General features: G+C 40.5%; 1 protein-coding gene across 1 annotated transcript; it reads right to left on the bottom strand.

Moving 5' to 3' along the window:
• Positions 1 to 303: 303 nt before the first annotated feature.
• MONOS_5010 (putative ubiquitin carboxyl-terminal hydrolase) lies at positions 304 to 21,570 on the bottom strand. The gene is made up of 4 exons (XM_067875127.1): positions 21,389 to 21,570; positions 21,174 to 21,318; positions 14,523 to 21,115; positions 304 to 14,456 (listed from the first exon to the last, which is right to left on the bottom strand). The coding sequence occupies exons 1-4, from the start codon at positions 21,543 to 21,545 to the stop codon at positions 1,102 to 1,104; spliced, it is 20,250 nt and encodes a 6,749-aa protein (XP_067731992.1). The 5' UTR covers positions 21,546 to 21,570; the 3' UTR covers positions 304 to 1,101.
• Between the last annotated feature and the right edge of the window lie 1,143 nt (positions 21,571 to 22,713).

The following is a 22,713-nucleotide window of genomic DNA, read 5'->3' as shown; positions in this document are numbered from 1 at the left end:
AAATGTTTATGAAAAAAAAGAATTTAAAAGTAGTTAGATAATAGTATTTGCTATTCAAAACATGTATCCAATTTCTTGGACGTTGCCTAGTTGGCTGGTAAAAGTCCTTTCAAATTTAACAAAAAAACGTAATTTCTCAATGTGTAATAAGCAAAAATTAAAAAGCAAACTGTAAATAAATTGTGTTAAACTTGTAAAAAAGGTTTTTTGAAGTACTGAAAGCCAATCAACGTTTGTTGAAAGTTGGCAGTCAAAAACAAAAAAAGTGCCAATAAGGGAAAAAGTCCCATTAAAAAGTTGACCCTAATAATGAAAATAAGGTTATTCGAATTGAAAGGTTTTTCAAAATTGTTTTTCTGCATTTGATTATTATATCTTCTGATCAATTGAAGAAGAAGAAGACAAAGAGAAAGAAAGAAAGAGAGGATTGAAATATAGTCAATCAAACAATTTTTGTTTTTCAAAAATCAAAATCATTATTTGGTGGAAAAACAGATTCAATTTTGAATTTGATCCTTTCAAATTCGTTTCTTTTCTTGAAACTTCTATTAACTGGCTGAGAAATTACTTAAATATGGAACAAAAAGTCATGGATGTTGTAAGTCAATTTCCATATGCATGGTTATTGAGAAAAATTTCAAACAAATATACAAATGACGAGAAACATGCAAGGAAAATAATCCGAAGCATCAACAGTTACAGTCTCAAGAAATTATAAAGAACAACAAATCGAAAATAAAAGGAAAAATTTTTTTCTTTAAGCAGCAAAATTTGAAAAAGAAATATGTTCTTTATGAAATATCAGCCAATGGATAGAACAATATTCAAATTCCAAATTGCAACTTGACATAAAAAAGTAACTTTAATCAGAAAAAATCTTCAAAATCTGGAAACATCAGTATCTTTGGTGATACATAAATAAAATACAATTGAAAGTACTGAAATTTAAAATTCTCAACAATACACTAAATTTCAGCATAGGTTTTAACCACGAATAAAAAACTTCATTGAAAATCATTTTGAAACTGGAATATTTTTTGAAAAAGAAAAAGAAAAAAGAAAGAAAGAAAAAAAAAGAGCAGAAACATTTGAATCACAATGTTAATGTTCAATTTCCTTTTGGTCTTGTAATTTGGCTTCAGGAGAGGAACTTTGAACATTTGAGATATTGATCCCTTTTAGCATGTTTATCTTCACTTGTGATGAAAGTGTGGATTGAATATACTTAATTAATGAGTCAGCAACAGCCTGAGGGAATGGAAATTGTGCTGGGCTTTTCATGTTAAACGACTTTTCATTACTAATTCCGGAAGAATCCATTCGTGACGCTTGTTGAGAGATTAGTGAAAGAAGAATCAATAACGAATCTCTTCTGTTTTTGTGATACTCAAAATCTGGATTTTTGAAAAGTGTTTCATTTGCTCCATTCCTTTTCATTTCCTTATCTTTCTTTTTCTGTTCTGCTTTTTCCTTTCTCTTTCTGATTTTCTCTTCTTTTAAAGATTCTTTGATTGCTATCCGAATCATCTTTTCTTCATTAGATTCAAATCTAAACATCTCTTCAATGTCTTCTTCCTCGTCATACTCTTCTGAATCCTTTTCTGTGCTTGTGCCGCTTTCGCTGCTGCTTTCATCTTCGTCTTCTTTTTGTGGTACGCTCATCTCATATCCACCAACTTTATCTTCTTCTTCATCAAGCTCTTTTTTGAAGTCGCTGTATATTGATTCTTTCACAACATTAGACGCAAACTGATACAAATGCACCAAAAGCAACTCACATACACAGACTCCAACTGCAATGGTTTTTCTTGCATTCTGAGCAAGTAACTGGCTCGCATTCGAATCATCATTCTTTGAAGCACCTTCTTTTTCGTCTCTCTGCACTCTCATAGCAGCAATAGATTCCATAATCTTTCGCAGCCGAGCAGTTTTTTCACGATCTGCATACCAACGTCCTATTACTGCACGCAAAAGAGCTGTAGTCGACACGACATAAGCAGCAACAAGACGAATATCAAACGACAGTGATTCACAATCTGACTCCATTAAAGTAGCGAAAGGCAGCTCGCTCAATTCGGTGGATTGCAATTTTTCAGCTGTTGAAGAAGAAAACGAAGTTTGTTCATTCTTTACAGGATTGAAAACAGAACTAATATTTTCTATAAACGGAGAAATGCTGTGGAGAGAGCATTTTTTAGAATTGCTGCAGTTGCATGTCGATTGAGGTGTCTGAAGAGATTTTGGAGCAGAAAGAATCGGAGTTGAAGGATGAATGAAGAAACAGTTGGAAATTTCTGGCGAGGAGATTAATGAATCAAGAACACTTGTAAGGGACGAAGGGACAGAAGAAAGATCACAGAATTTTTCAATTTTGTTAATGATGTTGGCTTCTGATTCATCGTACAAAAGATGAGACAAAAGAGGAACACAAATAGATTTCTTATCTGTTTCGTCCTGATTACATTTTGAGTCATTAGCGAATAGAGCTTCAAATACACTTTGAACGAAGTCAGAAAGGCTGTGATGTGTTGGATTAATCATAATAGCAACTGATTCAGGCGGCATCGATACATCCAAAGAAAAGCATGGCTTTCCGCAAATTGAAGACGATACAGAAGCAGAAGCAGAAGAAGCAGAAGAAGATGTTTTAGAAGATGAATGTTGTTTATCTATTTCTGATGCTTTAACAAATCCTGGAATTAAGCATTCCTCCTCTTTATCCTTACCGTTATGATGTTTGTCACCATCTTCAGAAGAAACAGAACTTTCATCTGAAATAACATCCTTTGGAATTGATAATCCTTTTCCTTCGATAAACTTCGGATCTGTTAACCTCAGAATTTCTTTGTCTTTATCACTCAGCGAAGAGGATGCTCCAAACTTATCATCAACATTCTTATTCCCTCCTTTTGAAATATTGCCATTCTTTGTTTCTTCTTCAGTGCCATGATGCTGCAACGCATCACCTTTGCTATGAACCACCATGTCATAGTCTTGCGTTTCCTGTTCAATCGGCTCTGGGCTCTGCGCCAAACCAGAAGCAGCATATTGATTGTGACTGCGAGACTGTGCATTAAGAATGCCATTCACTCCACTCAATCGCTCGACTTTCTCTTTACTTCCGGGATGATGCATCACAGATGCCAATGCGCTGCTTGATGAAGGAAGAGGAGGAGGAGCACCTGAAGGCAAATTTTCATTAATTGCGTCCGCAATCAGCGAGAGATTAGGCATTTCATTTTGCATTAAGAAAGACATATGCTCTGAGACTGATGAAGATGAGAAATCAGAAGATTGTTCCATACTTGGCAAAGGAACAGCATCTATTTCACCTCCCTTTGTATGTGGAGCATGAAATGGTGATCGAGTGAATTGTTGTGAAGAAATAGACGATGAAGAAGATGATGACGAAGATGAAGAGGACGAAGATGAAGATTCAGAAGCAGAAGAGTGAGTAGAATGCTCTTCTGTTGTTGAAGCATCGCTAGACTGAGTGTTGCTTTCAGAAGAATAACTTGCATCTTTTGAGATGAATCCTTTTTCAGTGATCTTTACATGATACGTGCACGAAAGATATTCAGCCAGTGCACCAAGCACATCATCAGCAATAGAAGGCATAGCCGAGAAAATGGTTGACAGACTAAGCAAACTACGAAGACGCATTTGCAACGGATATATTGAAGAAAGAAGCTTCAGACACAGTTCCACAATATCTTTAATATCGTTCGAAGACAATCTGTTCACCAAATCGCTTCCAGTGATCACACCGTGCTCAACTTCAATTGCGTTTCCATTTTGAACAGAATTATAATGAACAATCGAATCAAATGCTATTGTCAAATCTTTGTCTTCGTTTGCTTTTCTTTCATTTTGTGCTTCATTCTCTTTTGATCCAATGCTTGTTGCCTCTATTTTTGAAGCGTCTGCTGAACGATTCACATCTCTTTGCATCAACGCCCATTCTTTGACAACTGTATCAATCACATCTGCAGTGAACACAGCAGCGTGATGGATCGTGCTCTTTTCCCAACAGTTGTATGCAAGCCAGTACGAAGACGCCTCATCATTTGCTCTGGTAATAATTCGTTTGAATATCTTGCGAGAGTCGCAAAGAAGAGTCGTAACAAATGCCCGTCGCAATGAATCAGAGCAAGGCAACGTAAATGGTCGTAATGTTTGTTGTAAAGAAGCATTAGATGAAATCAGGAGATGAAGAAGAGATGAATTATGGAAAGGAATTCTAAACAAAGGCGAAGTGATTGAAGCAGCATCTGAGGGCGACAGAGCAAATACTGGGCATATTGCATCTGAAGGAATTTGGACATACGAGCGATGAGACGATGCAATCAATGAATAAAGCTTTGGTGCTTGCTCAGAAAGAAGTGTTTTAAAGAACATTGTAATTGGTACAGATATCTTCTGGCATCTCAACGACATAAATTTATCAGAAAGTTTAACAATGGTGTACTGAAGAAATGAAGAGGCATTTTCATATTTTTTATCAAGCTGAGAACAAGTCAAAGATGAAGAGGAAGAAGAATCTTTATCGTCAAGAGAGGATTGCGATGAACTGGAGGAACTTTGAGAGTTATCAGAGGAAGCAGTCTTCTGCTGTCCATTCTTTGTTGATTCAGCCTTTGAGATTCCTTTATCCTTCGACTGCTTTCTCTCATTGTCTTTTTTCAGGATCTCAATTTCCCTGCCCAGTGCTCCAACATTCTGCTCAATGGCATTCAAGAAGAATGCCTTCACAATCGGATAAGAACGAGGGAATGAAGGAGGATATCCAAAAACTCGACCAAACGCGAAGCAAGTGTAATTATGTATCACAAGCTGCTCTAATGGTGTAGTATCAGTAAGTGTTTGCTTCAATGTTTCCAGTGCCTGCTGTGGAGACAGCGAATCTTGAGAATCTGCTGTTGATTGATTTCCATGTGCAGCTGAATCGTTCTTCATTTTGTATTGTGAATACAAAACAAGATTTGTAAACATCCCAAATGCAGCATAAAACATTTCATCACTCTGCAGCAACACTTTATCATTGTCTGCGGCGAAGTATGACAGCACAGGCAGCTCTTTGAAGCTGAAACCAGGAAACAGCAACGGAGACGCACGCAGCATCCATTCGCAGCAGCGCGCTTCTCTTCCAGTGATCATGTCCACCAACTGGACGGCAGAAAGAACGTTGAGGTTTGCAGAGTTGTCAGAGCGATTCACTTTCCGCATGAGCTCTACAATTTGCGGAAGGCGAGCGGCAACTGCCTGGAAGCCTATTCTTCGCTTTTGTGCTGGCTGCACTGACAAGCATGACGACAACGACTGATTCGTTGTCTGAGCTTTAGGTGTAACAAACTTAGCAAACGGATTGATTCCCATGCCTTCTGAAAGGAATGTGGATTCTTTCTCGGAGCCTGGTTGATTTTTCACGATATCCAAGCACTTCTTCCACGATTCATCTTTGCTTTTTGCTGTATCTTCTGCATCTTTTTCTTCAGGAATGTCGCGCGCAAACCAAATAAGAAGCGCCAAAAATGAAGTCATCTTCCAATTGCTGCGAATAACAACTTCTGTCGTATCATTGTAGAACAACTGATCTCTTCTCAAATCACTTTGATCACGCACCTCCATCACCTTTCTGCTATCAAGCTGTGAAAGTAAAACAGAAAGTACATTAAATACCAAATGCTCAAAGATTGGATATTCATTGGTTGCAGAATCCACATGCGAGTTTCCATCCAAATTAATGTTTAGGGGAGTTGAAGCTTTCATCATAGTTGCAGCATCTTTTTGACTAACCTGTTTGTTTGCATCCAGCCATTGCTTTGCTAATGCCTTCTCTGCGCCTTGCTTTGCATCAGGCAAATGGCTGAGCAGTATGTCAATTGGAGAAACATAGTGTGCTGTCGGCTTTAAGTCAAATGGTGTTGAATAAAGCATCATCAACGAGCCATGTGCTCTGTCATCAACAAGTTCCTTGTCGCAGTTTTGATATGCCGATTCCTTGTTGAATGTCTGAAGGCAGAATGCATTCCACGGATAGTCATTCTGAGTTAGGTGAGACACATCATTTGAAGGAGGGGGCAGCGAAGTCGACTTTGATGATTCAACAAGAGGAACATGAGAAAATGGTTCAAAAGAGAAACGCTTTGATGAGGTTGTTTTTTGGTTTTCAACAAATTCTCTCATATAATATGGCTGATCAATGACTCTTGGATATGTTGAATATGCATTAAGCATTGGATTGTTCAAAAAGAGATATTCATTCATTGTTTTTTTCTCATTCATTCGGAAAAGAGTGATACCAGATTCGTCTTGTACAGACAGAACTTCAGAATCAAATAGTGGCTTCTTTGAAGAAGCGCTACAATTATCAAATTCATCTTGATCGCTGCTATTCTTTCCAGTTTTGTTCTTGTCTTCTTCCTCCTTTTCTTCGTTTTTAATAAGATAAGGCTCAAATGAATATGCCTCTGGATGCAGAAAAGATGAACGCAATGGGAACGGAAGCAAAGAAGCCCATTGCTTCTTTACCTCTGATAGCGTTGGAATTGTCGAAACAGATTTATAATATGTTGCTTCAGATCCACCTTGTGTACAAGATTGGAAATTCATTTCTTTTCTCTTAATATTCTTTGCCTTTTCCTTCAAATGTGTTTCTTTAAGCTTCATTACCCACATCACATCTTCTTCATTCTCCTTTCCATTTGTTGCAAGCACTGCCACACGAAGGCAGCGGGCAGCTGCTTCTCTCAAATTGAAGCCATTCTGCTCAAAAGTGGCCTGAGCAAGCAATGTTAGTATCTCCACTCCAACAGAATGGGGATCAGCAAAATTGCCAGACTGCTCTGTTCCATTCGATGCAGACTTACACGATGATGTTGTAATCAACGGAGGGAATGGCGTGTGTGACTTTGTGTCAAACGGATTTTTGAAAAGTTCAACCTTGTCAGTTGAAGATGAAGCACCGTCTGTCTTTGATTTGACATCTGCAGATTCTGTTGAGCTAAGTGCTTTCCCTTCAACTTTCTCTCTTTCTTGTGCTTTATCGTCACTTGAGTTGCTTTTCTCTTCAGGATCTTTGAGAAATCTTTCGCATGCACCAGTTATAAAGTGTGAAAAAGTGCTGTTTTCTCTGCAGATAGCAGAAAACGCATTAAGCGGATGGCTTACAATGGGACTCCAGTCAGATTTGCAAATAGTTGTTAGGAAATATTTCAGTTCTGTAAATAGGGGATAGTAGTGACAGAGGCGTGTCTGAAGCGAAACAAGAGCTGACGTGAATGGAGATGCGATGGAATGCTCAGGATCTTCTTCTTTTTCTTTTGTTGCAAAATTTCCTTCATCAGATTTGGTACATCTATCCGTTTTTGAAGAACAAGACGTGATTGAAGATAAATCTGGCAAGTCATCATCTTCAGTATTCGAGGAGTTACTATTCATTTCACCGTTATTTCCATCATTATGAGTCAATTTTGAGAGCAATCTGTCCAATTCTTCGTCTTCACTCTCATCTTTTTCATTTAACTCTTCGTTCTTTCGGATATCTTTGCTGGTCTTCCACCATTTCAGCAAGTTCTTATCAAACTCTCCAATCATCATTTTGTCTTCCTCCTCTTCATCAACAGCTCCACAGTTTAAATCTAAACATTCATCTTCACTTGAAGTTACAATTATTTCTTCCGATGAATCCTTTTCCATTTTTCTTTCTTTTCTGGCAGATCTGACATATTCCCATTTCTTCTTTTCTCTGCTCCATTCCTCCTCTTCTTTCTCTCTCTCTTCATCACTGAAATATATAGGTTTCAAACATGGAGTTACAAGAAGATCTAAGAAAACATTGACATAGTGGATCGGATACCTCATAGCGTCCATCAGGTGAATCATCCATTGTCCCCACTTCAGCATTTCCTTTGGATGACTCCTGCAGGCACATACAATTGCTACTGAAACAGTTCGTTCAATATTTAGCCTTTGAAGAACATCTGCCACAAATGAGTCCATTGGCAAAAGAGAATATGGATGCAAAAGAGGCAGCCGGGAGGCGCCTTTAATCTCAGTTGGCATATTCGTCGATGAATACAAGTTGTTGATTGAAGGTGAAGGTATTTGATATGCTCTGTTTATCGTCGGAATGGAAAGATCTTCCATTTGATGTGCTGATAGAGACAATAAACGCTTCTGCCAATACACCGGCAGTCCAGCAGAAGCAGAGCAGCAGACAGCAGCCACACTTTCAGCTAGAAGTGTCGTAAAGTGCTCATTTCCAGTAACAGGTATCGATAGCACCTGCTTTGCTGCAGTTGATGACATTGAGCTCACTTTCTGCTTGCCCCACGGATAGAAAGACTTATCTCCCTGCAAAAAGTCAGAAATACGCTGCGTGAAGAAGTGCGAAACAAGAATGCCTGCTGCGTGTGGTGAAAGCAATGCAAAGTCCTTGAACATTATAATCACAGGCACCCACAACGGTGCATTTTGCTGCTGACCAGCCAAAAGATCAAGAAGAACCAGCACAAACAACGACACAACAGCAAGCTCGCTCTTTTCTGATGGGTCTGGAATCTTAATAGGCGAAAGGGAATCTTCTGCTTCATCATCTTCATTCACATCTGCTCCATTGTCATCAATCTTTGAAATTTGTTGGCTGTGTTCTGACGACTCCAACTCCATTGACATTCTTTCCATTTTCTCCTTTTCTAATTCATTGAAATAGTCCTTCAATTGCTCTGGTGTAATTGAAAGCATTTCACAAAGCCCTTCTCTTCGGTCTTTGTCAAGAGCAGGATAATCTCTCTTTGGATTCTCCTTTGCCCATTCAAGTTCGTCTGGATAAAGCTGAAAATGAACAAACAATCGCGAACGCACAATAAGTTTTTGCCTCTCTTCCTCGGTCATCCGCTCTGCTTGATCCATCAACTTTGCCATTTTCTCTGTCTCTTCGATCTCTTGAAATTCTTCAGCTTCGAATCTCTTTGCTTCTTCAGATTCAATTACAATCTCAAGTGTTGAAGCCAGTGCACTCAGAAGAAGTCGACAGAAAGCAGTACGAGTGGCAATGCAATGGCAGTCGAACAAGAACTGCGTAAGAAGCGAAGGAGGCGCTTCATCATTTTGTTGAGTGAGGATAGAAACTGACAGAGAAGACGAGCCAGTGGAGGAGTTCTTTTTCTTTTCTTCCTCTTTCAATTGAGCTTCAACTGCTTTGTTTCTTTTCTCGTCAATCCATTCATTCACCAGCTCTGCAAGGAAGCTGAGTGAGACAGAAGGATGACGTGCAAATAGACCCTCGCACTCCATCATCCATTCAATGAATCGCGGCTTTTCTTTCGCATGGGCATGAATGCGAAGCAAAAACAAAAGCCAAGACACAAAGAACGATGCAGGAGTTGTTGTGTGAGAATCATCAGATGAACATTCACTGCAAACTGGCTCTTCCTCCATTTTATTTCCTGCTTTATTGCTTTTCTTTGCATCAAATTTGCGCAAGTCTGGAAGCGAGCACAAGTTAAACGAAGACCAGTCTAAATCATTCCATTCCGTCACTTCTGCATTGATCATTCCTTTTAACTCTTCAGAAAGATCCAATAGCTCTGCTTCATGTTCTGCAATCCTCTGCTTTGCAAACTCAATTCTTTCTCTTTTATTGGATTTTTTGCTTTGACATGAGTCAGTTTCTTGATCCACATTATTCCCACTGACTTCAGACGAATCCAGACTTTCAGCTAACTCCTTCATATCAACAGAAGATTTGATTTTATCAAGTTGCAACAACATTTTCTTCCATTTGTCCTTTTTCTCCAACTTTTCTTTCACATTCATCACATCAGCAGCATTCAGCACAGTAAATGCATCATGGAAAGCATTTGCATACGAAAGAGATAAGAAGTATGCTTCTCTGTTAAGCAGACGGTTGTCTGCTTCAATTGGATCTAAAATGTATGTTGGAATGAGCCTTCTTGCTTCTGATGCTGAAAGCGAAGGATGAGTCAACGAAAAATGAGGGAGATAAGCGGTCAGCAACTTTTGATATGGAGTTTCTTTATCAGCATCTTCGTCATCCACTTTCTCTTTCTCTTTCTCTTTTTCCTTTGCTTCTTTAATCAGCGCTTCTTCAGGAATTGGATCTTCTGAATCTTCTGTCAACTCAGACTCTGGCACTTCCTCAAGTGGCTCGTCCTCTTCGTCGTCATTCTCATCATCTCCCTTTCCAGCGTCTGTTCCTTCAGAACCTGAAGAAGACGAGGAAGTGCTGCTTGTCTGCTGATCTTGCATGCTCAGCTGCAGTGCAAGAAGCAAATCAGAGTCCATGTCATCGCCAAAGGCAGACATGCCGAATGGGTCATCCAGTCCGAGATCTCCGTCCATCTCATTCTTGTTGCTTATTTCGTCATCCTCAACAAATCCATTGTTTGTCAGCGCTGTGTCTCTGTAAGAGTCGTCAGAGTAAACATTCTGCTCCCACCCAGGAGTTTTGATTTTGCTTGTGATTAATGTTCCTGCCAATGAATCAGAGGAAGAGGAAGAAGAAGAAGAAGAAGATGCTGCTGCATTCGGCTGCTCAGTGGCAGGATCTGGAAGAAGCGGTCCTATTTCGCGCGAAAGATGCAACTTGGTCAAGTCAGTCGCACCTAAGGCTTCGCCATCCTCTTCTTCCCCGCTGCCACCTTCCAACACACTATGAACAGATGTTGGAGATAAAGAGCCAACATCAACTGAAGAAGAAGAAGAAATTCCTGCATATGACGATGATGCATCATTAGAACTTGCTGCATCTTTTTCCTTTGATAGCTGCCTTGCTTTGAACTCCTCTTCAGTCTTCTGAACAACTCTTTCCTTTTCTTCCATCTGCCTCTTTTTCTTTATTTCCTTTTCGGATGCACCATCAGATCCTTTCTCTCCAAAAGTCAATTCTTCCGAATTGAGTTTCCTTTCCTCTTCCATTCTTTCCTCTTCTGCCTTTCTTTTCTTTTCCCATTCGTTCAGTGGATGCACTCGCTCATATACCAGCAAATAAGCCGATGCATCTTTCTCAGCCATCCCACCTGCACTCCAATAAGTTTCAGAAGAGAAAACTTCTTCTCCTCCAAAGCAGGAATCCGCAATATCCGCTGGATCAAATGGTTCAACGTGAGAATCATTGAAGCACAGCCATTTGAATGGTGGCTGCCTTTCTTGAATGAATGAGTAGTAATGCCCTGCTTCTGCTGTGCCTCTATGCACAACAACACCCGCAAGATTGTACGTGTAATACGAGTTGTCCCTTATCGAAGAAGAAGACGAACTTGAGCCCGAACTCGAACCAGAACTTGATCCATTCGGAGGTGTCATTGATTGGAACGGAGAATAAGATGGTGGAGGAGATTTTGGATCATTACTTTCTTTGCTCTCAACTTTGTCTTTATCATTTTCTTTATCCTTTTTAGCATCTCCTTCTGCTTCTTTCTCCTGCTCTGCTAATTTTCTCTGCACAAATTCAAACAGCTTCTCTTTTGGAATTGCAGACTCTCTCGCAGTAAACACCTCTTTCGAGTAAGGTGCCATATTCAAGTCCTTCAATGGGAAATCAAACCGATCGTTTATTTTCACCCTTATCATCTGCTGGTAGTTGAAATCAAGACGCTTCAAATGCACAAACAACGTATTGGGAAGCGACGAAATCACCATTCTTTTCACAGCCTTCACAGCCTCTCCGCATTTCTCGCACTGATACTTGTTGTCACCGTCGAGTGTCTCTCCTTCGACAAGAAGACGAAGCGACTCTTCCAGCGACTTCTTCTGCTTCACATCGCAGCTCAGCACAAAGAATGGCTCTTCTCTTTCATTCACATGACCTTTTTCACAGATAAACTGATGAGTAAACTGCCCTCCAAAGAATACTTGAACAACATTTGGCAGCTGTTGCACAGACAAAAACGACTCCAGCTTGTCGAAGAACTGCCCCAGAAACTCCTCCACATCCATCTGCTCGCTCACATTCACCACATTCATTCCGCCAGGCTGTGTGTAATGAAGCAAGAAATCTCGCGTGTCTGCTGCCGGACGAGTTGTCTCCTGCATCTGTGCAAACAGCATTCGCAGATGTTCCCACGTAGCAGCATCGGTGTGCTCCTTGATGCGCTTGCGTCTGCGCTGATCTCGAGTCTTCGAGCGGAATTCTCTTTCGGGATCCTTTTGCACAACTAACACACTTGTTGCAGCTGATGAGGAGGCAGCAGCTTGGTCACTGGCTGGATTTGCTCCTCCATTTGCAGCGGCTGCTTGCGCTTCTCTTCGTTTTTGTCTTTTCTTCGCTTTTTCTTCGCGTTCTCTCTCCAATTTCCTTCTTTCTTGCTTGGCCTGATCTCGTTTTTTCTCTCTTTCAACTCTCAGTGCATATTTTCTTTCTCTCAATTCAAGATAATCCTTTGCTTCTTCAAGCGACAATCCCTTTTTCTGCATCAGAAGATCAACCTGCATTGGATATGAAAGAACAGTATATCGGAATGGAAGATGCATAAACAGCTGCTGCAAGAAGGACAGCATATAACAGACATTACGAGGGTTAATAAGCCCTGCATAACCAGTTCGAATGCGATCTTCAGAAGCAAATGAAGGAGAAAAGTTGAATGAATGGATGAAGTTTGGTGTGCGAAGAAGGTGATTAATGTACAATTGATGCTCAGAATAGCTAACTGAAGGCTTACAATCAGATGCTTCCATCACATCTGCACCAACAACTGAGAAGTGCTTTGACAGCATCTTCACAAGCAACTGCTTGTTTTTGGAAGAATAGCGGCAAAGAATGGACAGAAGGCTATAAGCTTGAGCTCTTGTATTGCGATGCTTGCAAATAGGGAAAATTTGATCCTCCGACGTGGATGATAAAGCCGCTAATTGCGTCTTCGATTTGTTGCACTCGACAATTTGTATTTCTGATGTATCTGACACATCCATTTTTTCTTTTTCTTCACCATTTTCGTTTTCACTTTCTTCTTCTTCTTCGCTGATTTCTTCCAAGTAACCTCTGCGCTTCAACGTCCTTGCGCTCTTTTCTTTCAAGTGCACTAATTTCGCCACAACCTCTTTGCTCAAGTTTAATGATGGCGAAATCCACGAATTGTCAAAGACGTCACGCTCTGTTATGTCCATCAGCATGGAATGGAAGATAAACTCCACAAGATTAAATGGAGACTCACTGCCAATTTCTGTGGGAATATCAAAGATGGGGAATGTTATTGTGTTATTCGTGCTTGTTGAATCCAAACTTGAAGAGGCTGACTCATTTCCTGAGAAAACCGCATCAATTTCGCTTTTGATTTCTTTGCGTGTTGGCAACGCAAGAGCAGTCTCCAATACATTTCCTCCTTCTTTGACTGTTTCTTCAGTCAAACTCCCAAGTTTTTGCAAATTCATTTTTTTCAACAATGTTGTCGCAAAATATTCTGCTCGTAAGTTTTTCATTCTGTTAAACATATCAGCGATTCTGTTCAATTCTCCGATTTGTCTCAACAGATTTCGCATAAACACAAGTAAGCAGGAGAGATATGTGTCTTCTACGATCTCATCCTTCCCGAATAGCTCGGTGCATCTATGTGTTCGAATGACCTGCGCAACAGCTGCTGCTATTCTCTTGACTGAATGCATCACTTGCAGATGCAAAGGTGCAAGCGGATCAAATGACGAAAGCGAAGGCGTGAGAGAAATATTTATACTGTTAGATCCATTTTTCTCATCCTTAGATTTTTTCATTTTTTTCATTTGTTTGTTCCAGTAATATAGCTCATTCTCCATCAGTTGATTGACAAACATTACCGACAGCAGAACAAAATACCAGCTGCATTTCTCAGAATATTTAGCAGCATATGGAAACAGTGACAGAAGCGACATACGCATCAGCTGGTGCGAACGAGGCGGTGCGCAGAGCTTCGGGTTTCCCCTTAGAATCTTGTCAAATGCGTACCCCTCAATGTTCAGCTTCACTTTATCATACAGAACAGCCTCAACATCCTCTTCAGAGGTAGTTTCAACAGCTGTGCAAACCGCTTCCTGTGTGCAGGTGTCGTCACACGGCACAAGCTCTGCGATTCCTTTGATGAAAACTGAGGCTTCGCGTTCAGCGTCACTTGAAGGAGTGCAGAATAGAAGGGCAAACAGATAAGGATGGAACGATGGAGAGCACAAAAGGGGCTGAAGAAGAGAGGGGAAAGAAGAAGCGATAGAAAGAAGGATTCTGAAAAGCGAATGAAGAGAACTGGATAGTTCTGATGAAGATGATAATTGAGAAGAAGCACCCAACAGATTTCTGTTGGAATCCAACTTAATCACATCATCTATTGTCAGAGCATCACAATGCATATCATTCTCTTTGCATTCCTTTGAACAACAGCTCGATACCTGAGGAAGCGCAGACATATCTTCTCCTTCAAAAATCTGCCTTATTTTGTCCTTTTCGTGAAGAACTTTATCAAAATCTGAGTCTGAAATACAAAGAAGAGAATATAGTGGAGAAGAAACACGAGAATTGTTATTGAGACAGCACAGACATATCTCGTTTGAATGAGAAGAGTTATTTTGCTGAGCAGAATGAATTGAAGAAGAAGAAGAAGAAGACGATGACGATAAAGAGAAAGGTGCTTCAGATGTATGTTGATTATGTGCTTCAGACGAAGAATAACCACACGATTTTCCAGAGACAGAGAAAGGAAGAGGAAGGGCAAGCTCAGTGCAAGTGTAAATAGCCAGCTGCAGCAGAATGAGGAAGAAGTAGACGACACGCGACGACGTCTCATCCATCTTCAGTTTCTGCTCAACTGCTGTGAAAGTCTGTGGCTGCGAACGATTCAGCCCAGAAGCAAAAGCTGAGTGAGGCTGGGCGCAGATGAAGACAGTTACGTTGATGGCAGACAAGGCATAATGGAACACATTTGACCAGAGAGGAGAAGAGGGAGACACAAAAGAAGCAGACGAGCTGCTGTTCTTCTCTGAGCTATTTTCTGATTCTTCGCTTTGAAGCAAAAAGGAGCTCAGAATGGACACAACTGGAAGGAAAGAGGAGATTGAAGCAGATGTATTGGGGGATGAAACTAATGATGAGGAAGAAGAAGAAGAAGAAGAAGCAGATGATGACGATAATGATAATGATGAAGATGTAGTCGGTTGCATTGCAGCATTCACAAACAAAGTCACCAGAGTGTTCAACCCACCAGAAATGATGAAGCGATACCGCCAATCCTTCAAATTCACTCTTTCTGTCAACTTTGGCTGTTCCGCTTCTTTTGAACTGGTTGAATATTTCAATGTTTCCTTCCCCTGCTGCGTGAACTCCTCCCACACATCTTCTTCATTTATCGATTCTTCTGCTTTGTCTCCTTCGCTCTCTTTTTCTTCCATTTCATTTCCGCTTCCACTTTCATTTCCTTTTCCAATTGCTTTCAGCTTCTCCTTCACTTTCATTTCAGTTGCTGCTCCACATTTTGTTGTCTTCTTCACCAATCCTTCAACAAGCCTCATCGAATAAGTCATTTTGAAGCGTTCTCCAACTCCAAACACCTCTTCCCACTCTGTTTGAGCATCGCAGCAGGCAATCTCCTTCTTCAGTGCAAAAGAAGAAGGCAGAAGGCGAAGCAGTGTGCTGCAGCTGTCTGGCAATGAAGAGACGCTCGCAGACGAAGTTGAATGATCCGCTGACTGAGCCGAAGACAAGCTCATTGCCTTGAAAAACAGCTCGTGTGCATTCATCGAACTTAGAATGGTGCCTGGATGAGACGTGGATGGAAGCTTGGATGCGCTGAACACATCGTCAGGGAACAGCATTGGGTCATTGTATGTTCCTTTGTCATACATCTGGTTAACAATTTTAGCCAGAGGGCGTTTGTCTTCAGGAAGCTCTTCATCATTAATGACATCTGCGAGCTTTTTGTTGCCTGCAGCCATCACGTTAGCTGCTTTCCCCTTTGTCGTGTCAATAGTCGTTGGCGAATATGGAATCTGCCTCTTCGCCACAATCTTCGTCCCATCTGAAATGTTCAAGTTGCCCAGGAAGTTCACTTTGTCTGTGATTGAATGGCTTCCAAGCATCAAACTGATGTGTGTTGCATTTGGCAGGCGCATCGCTTTTGCAACAGCATCTCTGACGGCTTGCGGGCAGTCACGTTCTGTGAATACCAAGGGAGGAGTCAGTGTGCCATACGTGGTGACTGTCAGCGCAGGAGAAATCATTTTCAATGGGCCGTGGCAGGTTTCTGTGTATAGACTGCGTTTTTGAGGAGGAAGAGACAAGTCGTATGTGTTAAGGAGTGAAACAAGCATCCTCACAGCATTTTCGGCTCGACACAACAGGAATGAAAGAGGAAAGCCATATGTGTTGGGAACAGAATGTCCATTGACAAGTACCATCTGTTCGTTTGATGCAGACGATGACGCAGACGAAGATAAATGAGATTCCTCTTCGTTACTCTCATTCTTTTCCATGTTTGTTTGCTTTCTTTTCAATCTTTCTTCTTTTCTTTTCTTAGCTTCCTCGGCTGCTGTCACGTATGCTGCAACAATTCCAGTCAGCTTTTCAATCGAAATGCGGCGCCAATAGCTGTCGACTTCTCCGTTCTTTGAAGAAGGCTGAAGAAGCGACACTAACAACTCTCTTGCACGATGGCCAACAGCCTCAGCCTCTTTCCATTCGCTTTCAAGCTGCGAAGAAAGCGAAAAGAACGAAGAGTAGAAAGGAGACTTGTAAAGATCGGAAGATTGTGTTTGAGATGAAGGCGGAGGTGAAGATGAAGCGAAGGAGCCAGCAGTTGCATTGGAGCTCATTGAAGAGGCAGATGGTGAATGTAAAATGGAAGAAGACGAAATAGTTCCCAAAGAATTATTCGAATTTGAAGCAGAATTTGTTGAAGTTGAAGTTGTATTCAAAGATGAAGATGTTGAAAGGCTTCCAAAGGCAATAGGAGCAGGAGATGTGATTGAAGGTGCATATGAAATCGCAGGTGTAAGCGCCTTCATTGGTGGTGGGGTTGTTGAGGTTGGTGGCAAAACAGTTTGCGAATCAAGAGAAACCAAATCGCTCGCAATGAAATGCCTCAAGAACTGCCACGCCCAACGCTCCTGCTCAACAGGAAGTGCTTCATCATCAATTTCATCATCATTGTCATCTTCTCCACAAACATCACAATAATCTTCATTCATTCCGCTTCTGCTTCCTTCATTTCCAGCTGCACTCCCACTCTTCAAAGTATATTCGCCCTGTCTCCTCTCCTTCTGTGCTTTTCTCAAATACTTTCTGCGCAGTCTCTCCCACTCCACTTTTCTCCAATCAGTCATTCCTCCGTTGTTGATTGCAATGTCCCACAAGCTGCTTGACCCGCTGAGAGAATTTGTTTTAATCTCATATCGCTTCAAGGCAGCATCATGCGACAGGTTTTTGTCCTTCTTGTTGATCACCACAAACCCTTCGCAAAACAGCGAAAACTCAGACTCAGTCATAAACAGCGAGGAAAGCGGGACATCTGGCAGATTTCCGCTGCCTTCTCGCAGAATCGCCTTCTGCTCTAACTGGCTCTTATTCACGTGCGGGTGGATGTCCTTATCAAACATGTCTTGCATCTCTTCCTCCGAGAAGTCAATCACTCTGTCGCCATCTTTCTCCAACGTTTGCAATGAATCTCTCATTTTGTGCTGATAAGTATCAAACATCTTGCTCATTTGCGCCTTCCAGTTGTTTCTGTACTTCTTTCTTTCATCTGCTTCGTTCGCAGGAACAACCGAATGGAACATAAACTTCTTCTTCCACAGCTTCAAGCAGTTGTCCTGCAATTGGAGAGGGATGCAAAACCCTTCCTTTCCAAACTGGCAGAACAAGTTGATTCCTCTCTCTCTCTCTCCTCTCGTCACTGCGCCAGCCACAACTGCGTCCCACAGCTCGAACAGGAGCTTGCGAGAAGGAACAGCAGCGTGTGAAGAGATGATCTTGAACAGGAAATCGAGACAAGTCCCCACATACCGCAGATGGGGCATTGAGGGAAAGCGATATCCGTCAATGAAAGAGGAGCTGGGAGGAGGCAGAATAGCAATGGGAGTGAAGATGTCTGAGAGCGAAAGCATCTGAGAAGCTCTTTCAGCAGCAGCCTTCTCCAGTTTGTGTGGTTCCTCTTCCGAATACTCCTTCTGAGAAATGCTTGAGGCGTTGCAGATGCGCTCTTCGAGATCTTCTTTCATCTCTTCCATTCGAATCTTGTCTTTCTCATACTCAACACGGTTGATCAGAAGACTCGACGCTTGCTTTGCCGGCACTGGCGTCACAAGCTGCCGCTCAAATATGTCCCAAAATGGAGATACAACTTCTCCATTGCTTGAAGAAGAAAAAGATGATGATGATGACGACGAACATTTGTTATTATCTCCTCCATTTGAATCTTCTTTTCCCTCTTGTCCATTGCCTTCCTTCATTTCCCCATCTCCACTGCCTTCCTTCAGCATCCTCTCTCTCTCTCTCCACTCTCTCACTCTCGAATCCCTCGCAATGCTCTCTGCAATCGCTCTCTTCATTCCCTTTTTGTATTCCACTAAACCTTCCACCAGCCACAGCCCAACCGAACCTCCTTCGCTCAGATCCATCAGAAACTGCTGTGTCGTCCGCGGTCTGACTGGTACCTGCCTTCTGGCTGTGTATGCAATATCTGCACGCTTCATGTAGTTTGTGTCGAATGACTGCGCAATCTTCATCAGCAGCGTCGAGACAACACCAACAGAGTTGTGTGCTTCGAGGTGCCTGTTCAGAAAGTACGCGTAGTCTTCGGCAGTTGCATCGTTTATGATTTTGAGGCAGAACAAACATAAGTGATTCAGAGTGAAGTCGAACATGGCTGGGGTCAGCTTTTGTGCTGGCACAGCAGTCATCATCTGTGGATCGGCTTCTTGTTCTGCTGAGGATGCCGAATCACTTGAAGAAGAAGATGATGTTGATGAATTCTTTCCTTTCACTTTTGCCAAGTTCTGCATAACATTCCTTCTGAGTGAGATATTCTGATCACGATCGAGCACAAGAGACAACAGGAATAGAAAGAGCTTGTCTGCCAGGTTTCTGTTCTTCTCCTTTTCCGCCCGGGACAAAATTGTGGTGATCAAAGAAATAACTGTTTCATCAATAGGAACAGTCACGTGGTTTATCAAAGGTGAAGGCAGAGTGAAATCAGGTGGCAGAGAAAAAGAAGAAAGAGATTCACTTCCTGTCTGCTGCATCTGCTGCATTGCGCTTGGAGATGTGCCTTGCGGATACGAAAACGGAAGCGGATCGCTGATCTTCTTAAAGTCAGACAGTTGAGGGATGGTGTGTGGTTGTGAAGAAGACGATGAAGACGATGAAGATGAAGATTGAGATGAAGATGAAGTGATGGCTTTGTTCTTGGTTGGGCTTTTCTCTTTTTCTGTATCATCTTTTAGCTTCTCGTCTTCTTCATCAGCTTCACTTTCGCTTTCACTTTCTCCGTCATCCATTTCGTCATCCTCCTCATCATACTCATCCGCACTCATCTTTTTCCCTTCCTTCTTTCCATTCTTCCCCGATTTCTCTCCACTCCCGCTCCCACTCCCACTTCCTCCTCCTCTCCTCCTCGTCAGGATGATCCATGCAAACACCTCCAGTTCTCTGTCCGTCATTGAGCTCGCCATCTCCTCCAGCATCGAGTTCATCAGCGTCTCTGATCTCCCTTGATGCAGTCCGCTCATCCGCCACACCCATTCAATCATCCCGTCATTCATCGCGTGCCCTTTCATCAGCAGCTGCAGCACGCCTTGCCCTTGCCGCATCACTTCCAGATGCGCCCCGACGCCAAAAAGCGTGTTGAGCAGGTTTTCGGAGCTCAGAAGCTGCGACAACCGCTGCGGGGTGGTGGCAGAGGCTGAGCTTACGACGGAGCTGTTGGGCTCTTCGTTGTGCGTCTCCCACGTTTGCGTCTCGTCTTGAATGAAAAACGAGTTGTCGGCAAAGCAAGACAGAAACTTTGCCAACGACTTCAAACGATAGGCGATTGAATACCTGCGTGAAGGTTTCTTTGCGCTATTGGTATTTCCGTCGCTTTCCCTTTGGCGTCTGTTGGGAACAGTATATACATTATTGTCTATTTCAAATTTGGACTCTTTTTTTGCTGGTTCAGATTTATCGTCGCTTGTTTCTTTATTATTCTTCTTTTCATCAACATTATTATTATTATTATTGTTATTTTTATCATCTTTTTCTTCTTTCTTCTTCTCCTCTTCATCATCATCTATGCTTTTGCCTTCTCTCAACTCCTTCACCATCTTCATTATCTCTTCGTACTGCTTTGTAATCGAAATGTTCGACAAAAGAGAATCCCGAGCTGGAGATGCCCCCAGAAACAGCCGCAGCAATCGAATTCCCTCCAGACGCTTTTCCAGCGACCGGCACCGCATCAGCTGCAACGCTACTTGGAACAGAACCATCTCCATCCTGGCATGCGTCTCGGTGGATGACCACCAAACACTTTTGTGCGCAATGATGTCCATTCGATAAAGACATCGCTGCACTTGTTTTTTCTCCCCTTTTTTTGCACCACCACCTCCGCCAAAAGCGTAATATGACGTCATCCAGCGACTGACAGCACTGCCGCTTAACTTACTGTGTTTGTCGAAATCGAAGGTGGATAAAAACTCAGAAGCACCATCGAGAGCTTCCAATGGCACGGCAATCACATAGTAATCCGGATTTAGAAGATAGCACATACGCGCAGGAACCTTCAGAACGGAGTGGAAGTCGTGCAAAAGTGATTCTCCCTTTAAGACTCGTTCAGGTTTGAAATTGTCTTTTGCATTTTTCAGTAAATCAGTGCAAAGTTGCAATAAACCAGACTCAATAAAATATGCCAATGCAGACATTTGATGCTGTCCTGAACAAATAATGGATCTATTATAATGGACTGCATAAAATAGATTTTCGGGAATATTGGGAGGTTGATATGACTCGCAATTTTGACAGAAACCACGAGCTTTAATTGAAAAAGAAGAAGCCAAGGCTCTTGCACAATGAGGCAAAAACGGATTTTTTAAAAACACATCAGCTACAAACACTACATATTTGTGAAGTGCTGGTTGTATTTTACTCCAATCAGTAAATGAGTAATTACTAAATTCAAACACGGAATAATTAAAAAAAAGAAAAGAAAAGAAAAGAAAAAGCAAACTGTTGTCGTTTAAAATATGAAAATATTTTATGTAAGCATTTAAAAAGAATGTGCCAAGAACGAATTGGAAGTTGTGGAAGCGTATCGATTACATCAAAAAGAATAAGTTGATAAGTTGAATTCAATTGCTGAGAAAGATGCATATCTATCGTTTTATTACATTTAAAAACAATAAAATGAATGATTGAAAACAGATAAATTATTTAGATACAAACCAGAGCATCGTTTTATTTTTGTTATTTCAAGATCAAATGCCTTCTCTAAAGCCTCTGCATCTAAAAGAATTGTTGGGAAATGAACGCTATTTTGAGACTTGGTTGAATTTGTTGGCACTTGCTCCTTTTCGGAAGGAGTTTCTACTTGAGTTTGCATTTGGTTCAATATGAAATGATCAAAATGACCATATTGTATTAATTTCAATGGTTGGGTTATTTCCTTTTGGTTTTTTGGGATTGTGCTTTCAGTTTTATTTTTATCATTTGTTATTGAATTTGAAGTGAGTATTCATTTCAATCATATTTTTTGTAGATATTCTTGTTGACAAAAAATAGCATAAATTTTTTGTGAGAAAACCTCTTGATGAATTGCATTGGTGAAAGGCAAATATCATCAAAAGACTAACATTAAATCATGAAAAAAACAAAAGATCAGTCAATATTAAAAAAATATAAATCAAAAATGACATACAAAGTCAACCAAATTATTTTTTTACCAAAACATATTCTTTCAAAATACAGAAGGAAATTTGAACCAAAACGTTGATATTTCCGATGATCATTTCTAACAGAACAAAATTACTCAAAACTTAACGATGAATAAGTTATAAAAAAATAAAATATAAAAATTAAAAAAAATATTTTTTAAAATAAAAACAAATACAAAAACTTTGCTATTATAAAAACAGCAACAATGAATAAAAAATGTCAAATAATAATCTCGGTAAAGACAACAAAGAAGATGATGGATCATTTAAAAATCCATTGGTGGAGGGAAAAAAAAAAAAAAAAGAAAGAAAGAAATATTCCTCAAAATACAATAAACACAATAAAAGAATAATAATCAAAAATGCCAAATTTTGTTTGTTTCAAAAACAGACAATCAACAAAGTTAACCTGAAAAATAATCATTTTTTTCAAAAAGAAAGCAATTAGAATGAATCTCTAAAAAGCAAAGCTAAAATTTTGTTGTAAAAAATTAAAAAATAAAAAAATCAAACAAAAACCATTTCAAAATTGATTTCCAAAAATGTTAAAAAAAAAAGATTATGAGTGAGCTCATAATGACATATCACTAATGTGTTAAAAAAGAATAATAAAATTTTGTAATAAAAGAATATCAAAAAAATGCTTTAACTAATACAATTTACATATTTTTTTTTGAAAGCTAAAAACAACAAAAATGATCTCTATATATCATTTTACAATTAAGAATAATTCTTCAAAATAAACTGAAATCAGATTAGAATCAACCAAATAAACTGTCATTTGAAGAACCTTCTTTTTATCCAAGCTGTATTTCATCCTAATTAACATTCTAAAAG

The sequence above is a fragment of the Monocercomonoides exilis genome, assembly GCF_001643675.1.
Source record: "Monocercomonoides exilis strain PA203 chromosome Unknown scaffold10-1930038, whole genome shotgun sequence".
Lineage (NCBI taxonomy): Eukaryota > Preaxostyla > Oxymonadida > Polymastigidae > Monocercomonoides > Monocercomonoides exilis.
The sequence above is the reverse complement of the archived record's forward strand: the minus strand, read 5'-3'. Positions and strand labels throughout refer to the sequence as shown.

What these genes read in the sequence shown, in the direction of transcription:
- MONOS_5010 (XM_067875127.1), bottom strand. Translation starts at nt 21,545, where the DNA reads ATGCAAACTCAAGTAGAAACTCCTTCCGAAAAGGAGCAAGTGCCAACA. An exon ending in AAAAATAAAACGATGCTCTG is followed by an intron (nt 21,319 to 21,388) that starts GTTTGTATCTAA and finishes ATAAAACGATAG; the next exon opens with ATATGCATCTTTCTCAGCAA. An exon ending in TTCTCATTCAAACGAGATAT is followed by an intron (nt 14,457 to 14,522) that starts GTCTGTGCTGTC and finishes TTTGTATTTCAG; the next exon opens with ACTCAGATTTTGATAAAGTT.